This window comes from Leucopleurus acutus (assembly GCF_964270905.1).
Source record: "Leucopleurus acutus genome assembly, chromosome: 5".
Taxonomy (NCBI): Eukaryota; Metazoa; Chordata; class Mammalia; order Artiodactyla; family Delphinidae; genus Leucopleurus; species Leucopleurus acutus.
This window is the reverse complement of record NC_139147.1, coordinates 47830140-47843660: the sequence shown is the minus strand read 5'-3', so window position 1 is coordinate 47843660 and position 13521 is coordinate 47830140. Positions and strand designations below refer to the sequence as shown.

The window sequence follows — 13521 nt, the reverse complement described above, 5'->3', positions numbered from 1 at the left end:
GAAATATTCAACACATTCAGCTATACAAATTCCAGAGGCTGCAAATCGGTGGAATAGATTGTGGACCCACTAAACTGCTTAAAGCAACTGGAATTTGAATGTATTTAGATGGGCATAAGTACCACAGTTTGCCACAGTCCTTATCATTCCCTATTGTACTACACCTGCTGGCTGGCTTTAGGGACTAAAGGCTAAGTTTCCAACTCCTGACTTAACACAGAGGTCTGATTTCACTACATCACACATGTGGTTTCCCAAACTCACATGGGGGTTAGGCAAACACTCAGCTCTGAGTAGGAGTATCACTACCTCTTTTCATACCTTGTTTAATGAGTTCTTTAATCCTCCCTGGAGTTCCTACACCCAGGTGTACCACACGCTTCTCCAGCAATTTTACCTGCTCCTGGACCTATTCCAAAATGGAAGAGAACAAAGAAAAGAAGAGTCATTGGAAAGTTCAATCATAGTCCAATTTAGAGCATTTAATCTAAAAGTTAAGAAAGTAAAAAAGCAAAAGGGGCTACTCTGGTTTAGGGTCAACTTCCAGGGCAAAGAAGGTTAACATCAAGACAGAAGAGCATCTCCCCGGAAAACTGGTTAAGTCTCCAAAGAGTCCAGGGCTCAAACCTCAGCTTCTGTATGGAAACCTCAGAGCACAGAGGAGTAGTGACTGTTGTGGGAGCAGAGGCAGGAAACACAAAGAAAATCGGAACGGTCGTTCAATATGTTACAAAAGGAAGGCACCAAAGAACATGCTTCCTAAGGAGATACGGAAAAGAGGCTGAAGTGAAACAACTGAGGTCTGGAAGTGGCCCTTAAGGATCACTTCCACCCCCGACTAGGAACCACAGGCCCTTGCTTACCTTTATGTGTTTTGCGAATAATTTCACGACTTTGCTGTCTCCTCTGAATGCGGTCATTGACCTGATGAAAAGCAATAGATTTACGCAGAAGAAAAATCACTCATTCAGGGCCATGTGACATCTTAAGTATTACACCATATTTATTCAAAATAATACGCACATTTATGTGTGTCTATATGTATATATGTATGTGGATAGATACGCACACACAAAATTCTGATTTTCAGCTTAGTCCATCTCTGGAATGAAAGTGGGGTGGCCTTTAATCAGGCATGCATCTGGGTTGGCTTCTAAGTCTCAGGCACACGGTTAACTTTACTTAGGTTTCCTTGATTATTGAAACATGTGGATTTGCCCTTCACTTGTGTTAAAATGAAAACCACAGTCCCAAAATGGTGTCACTCATGCTAAAAGCCCATGATACCGAAACCCAGATTTAATACTTCATCTAATTGCAGTTTCAACTTTTCTGAGAAACGTAATCTTAATCAACCAGTCTGGAATCTCTGGTCAAGCACCAGTAAGGTAATCTGTCCTGTGGGCCCTTTCCATACCAGAGAGGAACATAAAACCCTTGCCATTTCCTTCCCCCGCAAAAGAAGATGTCCTGGCCTAAAAAGTAGTCTTTCTTTTCTTTTGTTAATGGCTCCATTGCTCCACCCTTTTTCCTTTTTTTTCTGGCTGCGCTGTGCAGCATGTGGGATCTTCGTTCCTGACCAGAGATCGAACCTGTGCCCCCTACATTGGGAGTGCAGAGTCTTAACCACTGGACTGCCAGGGAAGTCCCTCCACCCTTTCTCCTATTAAAAACTTTCATTTTGCACAACCCCTCGGAGTGCCCTTCTAGTTGCTGGCTGGGTGCTGCCTGATTCATGAATCATTGAGTTAAGCCAATGTGATCTTCAAATTTACTTGGTTTAATTTTGTTTTTTAACACCTGTAATACAAAGGTTCTGTATTTTAGGTCCCTGGCAGAGAATTTATCTTCAAACTCTGCGTATAGTTCTCATAAAAAATTTGTTTGTGAGAAATATCTTAGCAGTGATGTCAGCCTGTGCTCTACAGAGCCCAAGGGCATGTACGAAGGTCTGTGTGTGGCTGCCCTGCGGGGACAGGGATAAGCTAGCAGGGAGAAGCAGGAGGGCTTATGTCCTTCATTCACAGCAGCCCCCCCCTACTTTTATGGACTTTGCAGAGTGAGCTTATCTGTAAAATCTTATATGTGGAAATGCTTCGGGTATAAATGGGTATAAAATGGGCATAAAAGAACAATCTTCTAGTTGATGTTTGGGAATAGAATATGGGAATACTGCTCGGAATATTACTTTCCTTTTTATATCCTTAATATGCTTGAGAAATATTACCAACCAGTAGGAATAAATGAATTTACAAAATAGTGACTCATGCTACACACGTTCTGTTGCACTCGAGTCTGTACTTACACATGAGCTTTCTCCATGGCGAAGTTAACTAAGAAGACAATTTAGGGGACATATTTAACATAATTCATGGTTCTCAAGAGAACAGATATTCTTACAAAAGTTAGAATTATTCAATATTAGCCTTTATGAATAGGGTTTGTTATGCCTGCTCAGAAATCACCTTCTGCAAATCACCTAACCTTGAAATGGATCATAATATTACTGAAGACATGAAGAAACACTGAGAATTGGCAAATGAAGTACGGCAACATAGTCCTTCTATGCCCATCAGAAAGGCACTTATGTACGGTAAAAACTCAAATCAATGTGACAACTTGTTTTTAAGAGGCCACCTCCAGGCCAACTTCTTTGCCATTAGTGTTTGAATCTGAAATGAGTTCTGTGGGTAGTCTTTAAAACACTGAAATGTCAATGTGAATTCTTATGATTTCAGAACCAGCAAGTACGGCTGCCCAGAAAGAGTTGGAGTCTTGAAGATCAATTATGTTTGGAGCAGAAATAGTTAAAAGAAACACTTTCGTTTTACTGAAAGGGTGTGTGATACAATTTAACGCGTGTGCCTAGCAGAAAGGTTCTGAAGGACGATTAACAAAGCTTAAAAAACTACTTTTCTAAATTCATGGTCAGATTAGCTCATTTAGAAAAATAGATGCTAAATAACTACCGAGAGTCTACTTTGCACATTAATCTATTTGATCAAGTTCCTTTTTCTTTAGGACTTGGATTTTCCTGTTTTGTCTCTGGTCAAAGCCCAGTGCAGAGCCTGGCCTTGGGAGAGGGTGAGTCCCAGGAAATCCCATTTTACTCTGACAGCTCTTCTCTGAAGGCTGACCGCTACTACAGATCCAGTGGAAGCCTTTTTGTTTATTCTACAAAAGCTACAGTAAATGAAAAGGTATGTGAAGGCACTTAGTAAAGCACCGACAAACTGTCTTTAAAACATAATTTTTACATATAAATTTTTGGTCCACTTGGCATTTATCTCGGTATAAGGAGTGAGATATGGAACCCAGCTTAATTTTTATAGATGGCTACCCAGTTGTTCCAATACCAATTATTAAATAATCCATCTTTCCCTGCTGATTTTTCACTTTTGCCATATCCTGTACTTTCATATGCATATGGGTCTATTTCTGAACTTTCAGTTCTGTTCCACTGTTCTGATCTGTCACACATGTGCCAGTTCCATACTCTTAATTATTGAGACTTTGTAATAGGTTTTTTTTAAAAAAAATCTGATAGATATTATAGGCATAGTATCCTCACTAGCATTCTTTTTTAGAATTTCGCCAGCTATTTTTTCTTCTGTATTTTCTCATATGAACGTAGAACTAGTTTATCTAGTTTAAAAAACAATTCTATAGGAGTTTCATTGGGAATCTGTGAAATTTGTAGATTATTCTAGGTAAAACAGACATCCTTACGTTGAATCTTCCTATTCAACACTATGGTACTCCTTTCTGTTTAAGATCTGCTGCATCCCTTATGCAATATTTTCTTCATCTAAATTTTGGCTAGTTTTTTCCTTGGTGTTCTAGTTTCTCTTGTTACTATTTTAAATTAGATCTTTTCTTTCATTTATTTCTCCAACTGGTTATTGCTTGTATGATCTCCCTGCTTTACCCTTGTGTGTTCTCCACACAGCAGCCAAAGTGATCCTTTAGAATGATTATTCAGATCATGTGTCTTCTCTGCTCAAAATCCTCCAATGGCACTCCATGTCAGGGCCTTTTGTACCTATGTCCCCTCTGCCTGGAACACTTTTCTTCCAGATATCTGCTTGGCGTTCTCATTCACTTTGTTTAAGTCTCTGCTCATAGGTCAATCTCCTAAGAGGCTTTCTGTGACTACCCTTTTAAAAGTAGTCCCCATCTTTTTCTATCCATTTGCCATGCTTTATTTTTTTTCCTACATAACTTATCACTACTTGACATTATAATGCATATTTATTTGTTTATTGTCTGCCTCCCTTACTGGAAAGTAGGTTCCATGAGAGAAGGGACTCTGTATATTTTATTCGTTGCTGCTCTCCAGCATATAGAACTTGTCAGCTCGGCACATATCAGTTACTCAGAAAACAGTTACGAAATGGAACAGGTGAAGCTTCCAACCTAATGAGCTCCAGGGCTCGGATGGCAGAGCCACAGATAATCAGCATCAGGACCGATTTCTTCTCACAGTGGTTTTTCCGAAGTTTCACCCATTTAGGGCAGACTGAAAAAAGACCATGAGAAAAATATTACCCTAAATATAGCAAAATAAAGCCTCCAAAGTTGAATATCCCCCAATTACTTCTTTGTTATTGCTTAAGTAAAATAAAATATGAGCACTGTTTAGATTCTATTCTCTGGTTATTCTAGATATTAAACTAAAATGAAATATCATTAACTTACACCACAAAACATATAATATGCCAAGTAGCTAAATGTGACCACTTTTAGGACTAAGTTTGTACAAAAATAAAAGAAAAGGAAAATTTAAAAAGTTTGTAATAATACAACATTTTCTATATTTTAATTTATGTTTGTTGTTTAAAGGCAGTGTTGACTAAACGGGAAAAGAACTGATCTAAAAATGCTACATTTGGGGCCTTCCCTGGTGGCGCAGTTGTTGAGAATCTGCCTGCCGATGCAGGAGACACGGGCTCGTGCCCCGATCTGGGAAGATTCCCCACATGCCGCAGAGCGGCTGGGCCCATGAGCCATGGCCGCTGAGCCTGCGCATCTGGAGCCTGTGCTCCGCAACGGGAGAGGCCACAACAGTGAGAGGCCCGTGTACCGCAAAAAAAAATAGATAAATAAAATAAAAATGCTACATTTTATGGACTTCCCTGGTGGTACAGTGGTTAAAAATCCGCCTGCCAATGCAGGGGACACAGGTTCGAGCCCTGGTTCGGGAAGATCCCACATGCCACGGAGCAACTAAGCCCGTGCGCCACAACTACAGAGCCTGCTCTCTAGAGCCTGCGAGCCACAACTACTGGGCTCACGTGCCACAACTATTGAAGCCCACGCGCCCAGAGCCCGTGCTCTGCAACAAAGAGAAGCCATCACAATGCGAAGCCCGCGCACCGCAAGGAAGAGTAGCCCCCGCTCACGGCAGCTAGAGAAAGCGTGAGTGCAGCAACAAAGACCCAACGCAGCCAAAAATTAATAAATAAATAAATAATGCTTCGTTTTAAAGGGACACTCAGCATAAGATATAAAATGGAAATGATATTAAAATAGCAAACATTTACTAAACACTGACACTGTGCTATGCACTTTACATAACTTTTTTAGTTCTCATAATCCATTGAGATTGATTCCATTATTACCTACATTTACATTTGCTGAATTTGAGGCTAAGAAAGGTTTATGAACTCAAGCTGAGTGTCATCAGAATTGGTTAGAATTTGAAAAAGGAACGTTAAATCACCATGTCTAAACTATTTCATTGTTGGTCACAATAAGTGACTACCTAGCATGAATAATCTAGTTATTACTGCCTACATTCAATCGAAAAGATCAAATTAGATTGTCTGTGCAATAGCCATGGTCTGAATTCTGAACATGGGAACAGAATTTCAGAACCTCAGAGATGGGTTCAAGATCACATAGTCCAGGGCTTCCCTGGTGGCACAGTGATTGAGAGTCCGCATGCCGATGCAGGGGACACGGGTTCGTGCCCCGATCTGGGAGGATCTCACATGCCGCGGAGCGGCTGGGCCCGTGGGCCATGGCCGCTGAGCCTGCGCGTCCGGAGCCTGTGCTCCGCAACGCGAGAGGCCACAACAGTGAGAGGCCCGCGTACCGCAAAAAAAAAAAACAAAAAAAAAACAAAAAAAAAAACAAAAAAAAGATCACATAGTCCAACTTCCTTGTCTTTCAGATAACAAAATAGAGTCCTGGAGGAGTCCTCGGTGACTTGTGCCAAGTCAAATAGCAAATTGATGGGGTACCTGCAACTAGAACACTGAGAATTCTCTGGATTCCAGGAGCAATACTTCTAATGTGTTGTAAAACAAAAACAAGACCAAAACCCAAATCCCCAATACCAGAGAGAAACAAGAATAAATTTAAATAAATAAAAATTAATATCAAGATGGACCTAAAAAACCTTCATTTAAAATCCATTTGAGATGGAAACTTGATTTTAAATGAAGTTTTAAAAGTTTTTATTTTAAAGAGATACATCTAATGTTTTAATGGAAATAATAAAACTTGATGAATAATTTTTTAAAAAATGAGTTTACTTACTTTCTTTTAGATATGATGAAAGACTGTGAGTCAAATCATTGGCCTTGAGGAAGCAGGAGTCTAGAAATACGAGAAACATGCTTTGTAGAGGATTTCGCAAACACATACTCAAAATAGATTACATGTGAATGGTGTATTCTTGAATAGGTTGTACAACATTAATGAATTGGGGACTCATATATTTTAAAGTTGTCTAGCATTTAAAACAACAGCAGGGCTTCCCTGGTGGTGCAGTGGTTGAGAGTCTGCCTGCCGATGCAGGGAACGCGGGTTCGTGCCCCGATCCGGGAGGATCCCACATGCCGCGGAGTGGCTGGGCCTGTGAGCCATGGCCGCTGAGCCTGCACTCGGCAACGGGAGAGGCCCCAACAATGAGAGGCCCATGTACCGCAAAAACAACAACAACAACAACAACAACAAAAAAAAACAAAAAAACAAAAACAAAAAAAAACAACAGCAGCAGCAACAATAAGTAAACTTTAAACTGTCCATCATTTCTTAGAGTAGTGAAACAGAAGCTTGTATCATTCAATGGACTAATGAAGCATCTTTATTTTCAAATCCATGGAATAGGCAATATACAAAGGCAAAGCTGAAATAGCTAACAAATCTATGTGGAGATGCTCAAACTCGTCATCATAGAAATGCAAAGTAATACAAAATGAGATAACACTTTGCACACACTTTAGAATGGCAACTGTTAGAAAGATGTATATACCAAGTGTTGCTGAGAATGTAGGATGATGGAAACTCTTTGTGAACTGTAGGTAGAGGTGTAAAGTGGTATCGCTATCCTGGATGGTAGTAAAATTAAGGTGTTTATACCCTATGACCCCAGGATTACATTCCTGAGTAAATAATGGAAAGAAATTCTTGCGTAGTCTGTAAAGAGACATACTCAAGTATATTCATACTAGCATTATTTGTAATATTGGGGAACTAGAAGCAACCTAAAGGTCCATATCGGAGAAAATGGATGAGCAACATGTGGTCGATGAAATCATTGGAATACTATGTAGCATTTTAGAAGCAATGAAGTAGATGTACTTAAAGCTATACAGGTATCTTGAAAAAGTGCCAAGTGAGGAAAGAAACAGAATGAGAGGTTCAGCACAACATCATTTAAATAAATTGTAAAATGTATCCACACGCAACAATATGATATATTTTAAAAGAACATATGCATATTTAAAAAGGTATAGTAACATTATGCCTATGGAGAAAAGAATTTGGAGTGTGGATGGGGAAAAGCGGGAATAATGCATCAAAATACAACATTAACATAACACAGCACAACAACATAATGAAAGAATGGAACGGGCTACAGTAAAACATAGGAGCCTTGCTCAACCAACAATGATCATGGTCTAGCAATTATGTAGTATTATTAACTCTGTACCTAAGATGTATAAAAAAGCAACATAATGTTTAGCATCCTAATTCATTATAGCAGAAGAAGTCTGTCTATAAACATAGCAGTGTGTTAGGGAGTAAACTATTACTAAATTAAATGAAACTTATGCTGTGCCCCAGCATATATAACTCACAATATGTGAGTAACCAACTTCAAAGATGTTGCCCCCTATACTGTTGTTGAGCCTTTGATGGTCTTTAAAACTGTAATCTCCCAAGCCTGGATATGACCAGACTCACCTGGAGAACTTTACAAAAAATACAGATTCCTGGAATGGACTCCCCCTTGCTCAATGAGTCAGAATTCCTTGGGGCTGGGCCTGGGAATTTACTTTTTAAGTTCCTGGGTGATTCAGTTGCGGCTAGCTTACAGGCATTTAGCACTGATCTAAACCACACTGCAGCTCTCAGGAGGACAGCTGAGTTAGCTCTAAGTGATTCCTGCCTCAAAACTCTAATTAAGTTCCCATGTGTATGACATTAACAATGTACATGCACAGTATTAATTGAAAAGACATGTTGCTGCCCTACAGACACAAACAACTTCAAACCACAACCAAGTTAGACACTCAGCAAACTAAATAGGAACAATATTTTATTACTTATATCCATCTTGTATTTATGCCCCTTCCTGAGACTGTTCCAGATAGCCCATGGCGTGCCCCTCCTCTCAAATAACAGAGACCTCCTCTGTGTCCTTGGTCCTGACAGTGTAGTGATGGGTGTTTTCTCTAAAACCTTCCTATGATGCCTTTGTTCACTGTGGCTCAGAATGGCCTAATTTCTTAACTGAAAATGAAAAGCTGTTCCTTTTGGCTATAGCAGTATTTTTAACATATTTTAAACATTTTCCCCTCAGCCAACCATGACCACACATTCTTGCCTAACTATATTACTGCACTCTAATGATGATATAATATAATGTAAACTCAGTATGGAACTCAAATGACTCCTTAAAGGCTTTTTCTTCTGACTTTTGACTAGCAAATTATAATGTTCCATGAGGTTACAGAGTAGCAGTGGTCCCATTATCTTACAAGTCCTTATTCAGGTGAAGGTAAACTCTAACAAAGAACTAGAAGGGAAAATTGACCACTGAGTCAGAGTAAAATCAAACTTCAGTTAAACACTGAAGAGGCTTTGTTATAATACCTGGTTCCTGAGGATAGAAGAGCCAGGACCTAGCTCTCCTCCTGAGGAGCTGCTGTGCTGAGAAGAGCGGTTTCTAACTGCTGTTGGGCTTTCTGATCTCAGTAAGTAGAAAACTCCAGAACTCGCTCATGTGGAAATGAGTTCCTTCAATTCCCTAAAGCGTATTCCTTTTGGAAAAGGAACAGACAGGGGTACTGATGTCTCCAACCCAACGTGCATTTAAAACACACACACACACACACACACACACACACACATCATTTTATGAAAGAATTATAAAAATTCAGGGTATGGGATGTTTTTCAGCTTCTCAAGCCTCTAGAAAGCATAAAGTTGTAATGGAAAAAGGAAATCAAACTACCCTTGACTTTTTCCAAAAGCAGTGTTAGATATCTCTAGTAGTCTATATATAGAGAGCTCATCTGAAGCAGTGGTGCCCAAACCCTCTGCGGTTTGATTTTATGACATCTTTTCTTCAATCTCTGTGCAAAAGAGTTACAGGTTATACCATTATTTTGAAATTAATTAAAATTGGTTTTTAAAATAATTTTCCAATATCTTTTAACTTAATTATACATATCTAAGGCAGTAGATCTCAAATGATAATAGGCTTAAGAATCATACAGGGCTTCCCTGGTGGCGCAGTGGTTGAGGGTCCGCCTGCCAATGCAGGGGACACGGGTTCGTGCCCCGGTCCGGGAAGATCCCACATGCCGCGGAGCGACTGGGCCCATGAGTCATGGCCGCTGGGCCTGCGCGTCCGGAGCCTGCGCTCTGTGGCGGGAGAGGCCACAGCAGTGAGAGGCCCGTGTATGGAAAAAAAAAAAAAAAATCACACAGGGTGAGGTGTCAGCCTTGCTAAAAATGCAGAATTTTGTCCCTATCTTTAGATGGTTTACTTGAAAAAAGTCTTGACTGGGACCCAAAATACTACCCTAAAAGCAAAACCATGACTAGATATCCATGATAAGGGCAACAACAAAACTAAGATGTTATTAAAGCTAAAGTTTTTATCTATAAAGGATGAGTAAATTAATTATCTATACTTTTGAATGTGTGCTTTATCTTTTTTAAATTTAACTTCTATCCTCGTTAGAATTCTTATTCATTGAAGAATCTGTCCAAAAAAATGTACACCCACTACCTTTTGAATAAAAATTACAAATCCTTCTATTAGACTGAACGAATACCAGTTAGCATCTGAATGAAGAAATCATCCAACAGTTAAAACTATTAGGTTGAGGAAAGGAGTACTAGCACGTGGAAATATATTAATTAGAAGGAATAACAACAAGGAAGCCTGGCTGTACCTGGTAGGGTTAGTTCTTCTAATTCAATCACTGAGCGGTTGCTGCTATAATAGTCTTTCATCAGCTTCTGTAGGTCTTCAGGTGTCCCTGGTTTTGGCTCTGATTTTGCAAGAACATCAGTAATTTTCTTCTGATGAGAAAGAAGTAAAAATGGGAAGACAGATTTTAGGATGGCATTTGGCTTAGGAGAGGTTGATTCCTCTGGCATTTAAACTGTAAGTAGGTTCTGTGATAGCCAAGTGTGAACGGGAGTTCTAATAAACACACTTGAGAAAACTTAAAAGATACTTCTTGGACATAACTACTGCTTTGAAAAATGAATGGATGATCTAAAAGACTCCTTGTAACTCTTGGTCTCTGGTAGGAGAGCTAAAAATTTTGCAGGAGTCTATAATAGGTTACTATTTTCTGTTAAAAGTCAATAAATCTTGTTGCTTGTGGAAACCTCCTTTTAAGCCTCAGAAAATGTGTATTCCTGGGAGAGTAGAATTTTGAGAATTTCTTGTGTAACCTGGTTCTTAAGGCACTGAGTCTCAGTTTGGATTTCTGGGATTAAAGTAAGAGTTGCAGGACTCATCTCAGCAAAGGAGGACACTAAATAGGGGCACTTGAGACCCTCAATTCTCAAGTCTTGGGAGAGACATCTTGAATTGGCCCTATGGAAAGCAGAACAGGATACTTTACAACATCTATTTTGATTTCGACTTATTTGTGTAGCATTTACTGAATGTCTGCAATGTACTAGGAATGCACAATTGTTCATTTAACTTTCATCATAAACTTCCCTTCTTATTTCTTCCTAGTATTTCACCAAAAATCCAGAAAGAGCCCTTCCTTGCCTTCTACCCCAGCTTTTCCCCCCTCCTTCCATACTATCTTCCTTTTCATACCACTGCCAAGAATGGTCAAAGTTCTGTCAAATGAATTAACTTTAAAAGAACACGTCATCCGTGGGCACATTTTAGCATGACCTCAGCCAAGGCTAAACTAGCTAGCTGGAGTTCTGACCTTGAACCCCAAGAACTTAACACTCCTGAAGGCCATTAGTGTCAAACTATCAAAGAGAAGTTAAAAGTCGTTTCTTTAAGGACTTGCCAAAACTCAGCCAATTTGGCATTTCCCATCCTCCTATTTGGCCATGTGCAGGCAAGGAAAACATATGCACACACACTCTGTTTTCTAAAAGCTTGCTGTTAAGTAATTGGTTTGAGTCCATCTTGTTTCCTCTAATCCCAATCGCATTTCCTCTGCTGACTACAGCAGTAGACCCTTCTTGGCAGGGAGAGAATTACATTGCTGTTTTGACAACTGTGGTGGAAGGTCAAAGCTAACCCCACTTTCGGGCTTCCCTGGTGGTGCAGTGGTTAAGAATCCACCTGCCAATGCAGGGGACACAGGTTCGAACCCTGGTCCACGAAGATCCCACATGCCACGGAGCAACTAAGCCCGTGTGCCACAACTACTGAGCCTGTGCTCTAGAGCCCACGTGCCACAAATACCAAAGCCTGGGTGCCTACAGCCCGTGCTCGAAAGCCCACGCACAGTAACGAACACCCAACGCAGCCAAAAATAAATAAATTAATTAAATAAATTTATTAAAAAAAAAGCTAACCACACTTTGTTCAAGGCTGAGCCATAAGAAAGTTTGTATAGGAGCAACAGAGTTTTCCGTATGTTCACAGGCAAGTCTTAAAACGCAAGGGGAGCCTTTTGCTTTAAATTATCGTTTGAAATTAGAGTCAGAAATGCCTTATACTTACACTACTTTCATCTGCTTATTATTTTCTTTTTATTAATACTTTAAGACATAAGGCTTTTGAAAAATGAAATGGGTAAGAAAAGAAGGTTGGTAAATTTCTTTTCTTGGAGAGAGCCAGATGGGCCAGAGGGCAGGAGAGCTCTGGGCCCCTTTTAGAATTAGAAACCCCTGTCTGACTTCTAACCACAGTGAAAACACAGGGTGGGTAACAAGGATGTTTGGTATCCACAAGACTGAAATAGGAATTAGAAGAATTTATTTTTAGCTCCAACAGAAACACTTATTACTAGTGACCTTAGGAAAGTCACCAAACCTCAATGAATTTTACAATTTTTGCATATCTAAAGTGGGGATTACAATAATTGCCTCATCAAAGTACACTATATAACAATGTGATAGAAACCATGTGGGGCTGTACCATTGTAAAAAATTATTAATATTACCTTTTTCCTCTTCCTGGTCTTGGTGGCATCTTCATTTGTCTCCTTTGGTTGTATCAAGAAACATTCTTTAGGCTATAAAGAAATGTAAATGAGAAAACTTTCATCTTAGCATGATGAGGTGTCAACTAATGGTATGAATCCCAAAGTATCAATATCTACTGTCATGCATGTATTCTTCAGAGTATCTTGGACAAAGAAATGTTGGAAAATCCACTGAAGGCTATTATGCAGGGGCCGAGCTGAGAGAATTTGTAAAAGTGAGAAAGTGCAGATGACTTAAGACTGGAAAATCTTTGAACAAAGGTCAAAATGTGTGAGTAAGTGTATATATGTGTTTGAGGTGGTGGTACAGGGTATTAAAGATGGAAGACAGTGGCTAGGTTTGGAAAATACAGGCAGAAAGAGATGTGATTAAAATTAAGATGTAGTAAAGAAGTCTTTGACTAGAATGACTGGTGTTTCCAGGAACTAGCAATGTGTGAGTCTGTATTTCCAAGTCACTGACTTATCATTTTGTTATTCATTCCTTTCCTCTTCTCAATAGGCACAGAAAATCTGAAGTAGGATATATTTACTTACATTTTTATGAAACCAGCTGCACCAAATGTCTTATCTATAGTGACTACAAAATGAATGTTTCTGCTTATGGTCTGACAAAAGCCTCAACACCATGGCATCCTGAGTAATTGATTTTGCCTGTTGCCTTGACCCCTGGAGTACCCTATATAGTTTAGTGCTATTTTTACCCTAGGGATTTGTTTTTTGTTTTGTTTTGTTTTGTTTTAGTGTAGAAAAACAGGAAATTTAGACTAAGACCTTGATTTATAAAATAGAATGCTTCAGATTCCATATTTATTAATCATAGGCAGTTATATAAAATGTTTCCTGTATTAGATCTTTT

The 13521-nt window shown here is 39.4% G+C and overlaps 1 protein-coding gene across 1 annotated transcript in view; it reads right to left on the bottom strand.

The window, feature by feature from the left end:
- The window catches only part of CMSS1 (cms1 ribosomal small subunit homolog), a 390251-nt gene that overhangs the window by 8278 nt on the left and 368452 nt on the right, over nucleotides 1–13521 (bottom strand). The window contains exons 3-8 of the mRNA XM_082840442.1: nucleotides 12621–12692; nucleotides 10419–10548; nucleotides 6544–6603; nucleotides 4417–4519; nucleotides 864–924; nucleotides 322–409 (exon numbers count right to left, since the gene is read on the bottom strand). Coding sequence (XP_082696568.1) covers nucleotides 322–409; nucleotides 864–924; nucleotides 4417–4519; nucleotides 6544–6603; nucleotides 10419–10548; nucleotides 12621–12692 — 514 coding nt within the window. The remainder of the gene's footprint in view (nucleotides 1–321; nucleotides 410–863; nucleotides 925–4416; nucleotides 4520–6543; nucleotides 6604–10418; nucleotides 10549–12620; nucleotides 12693–13521) is intronic.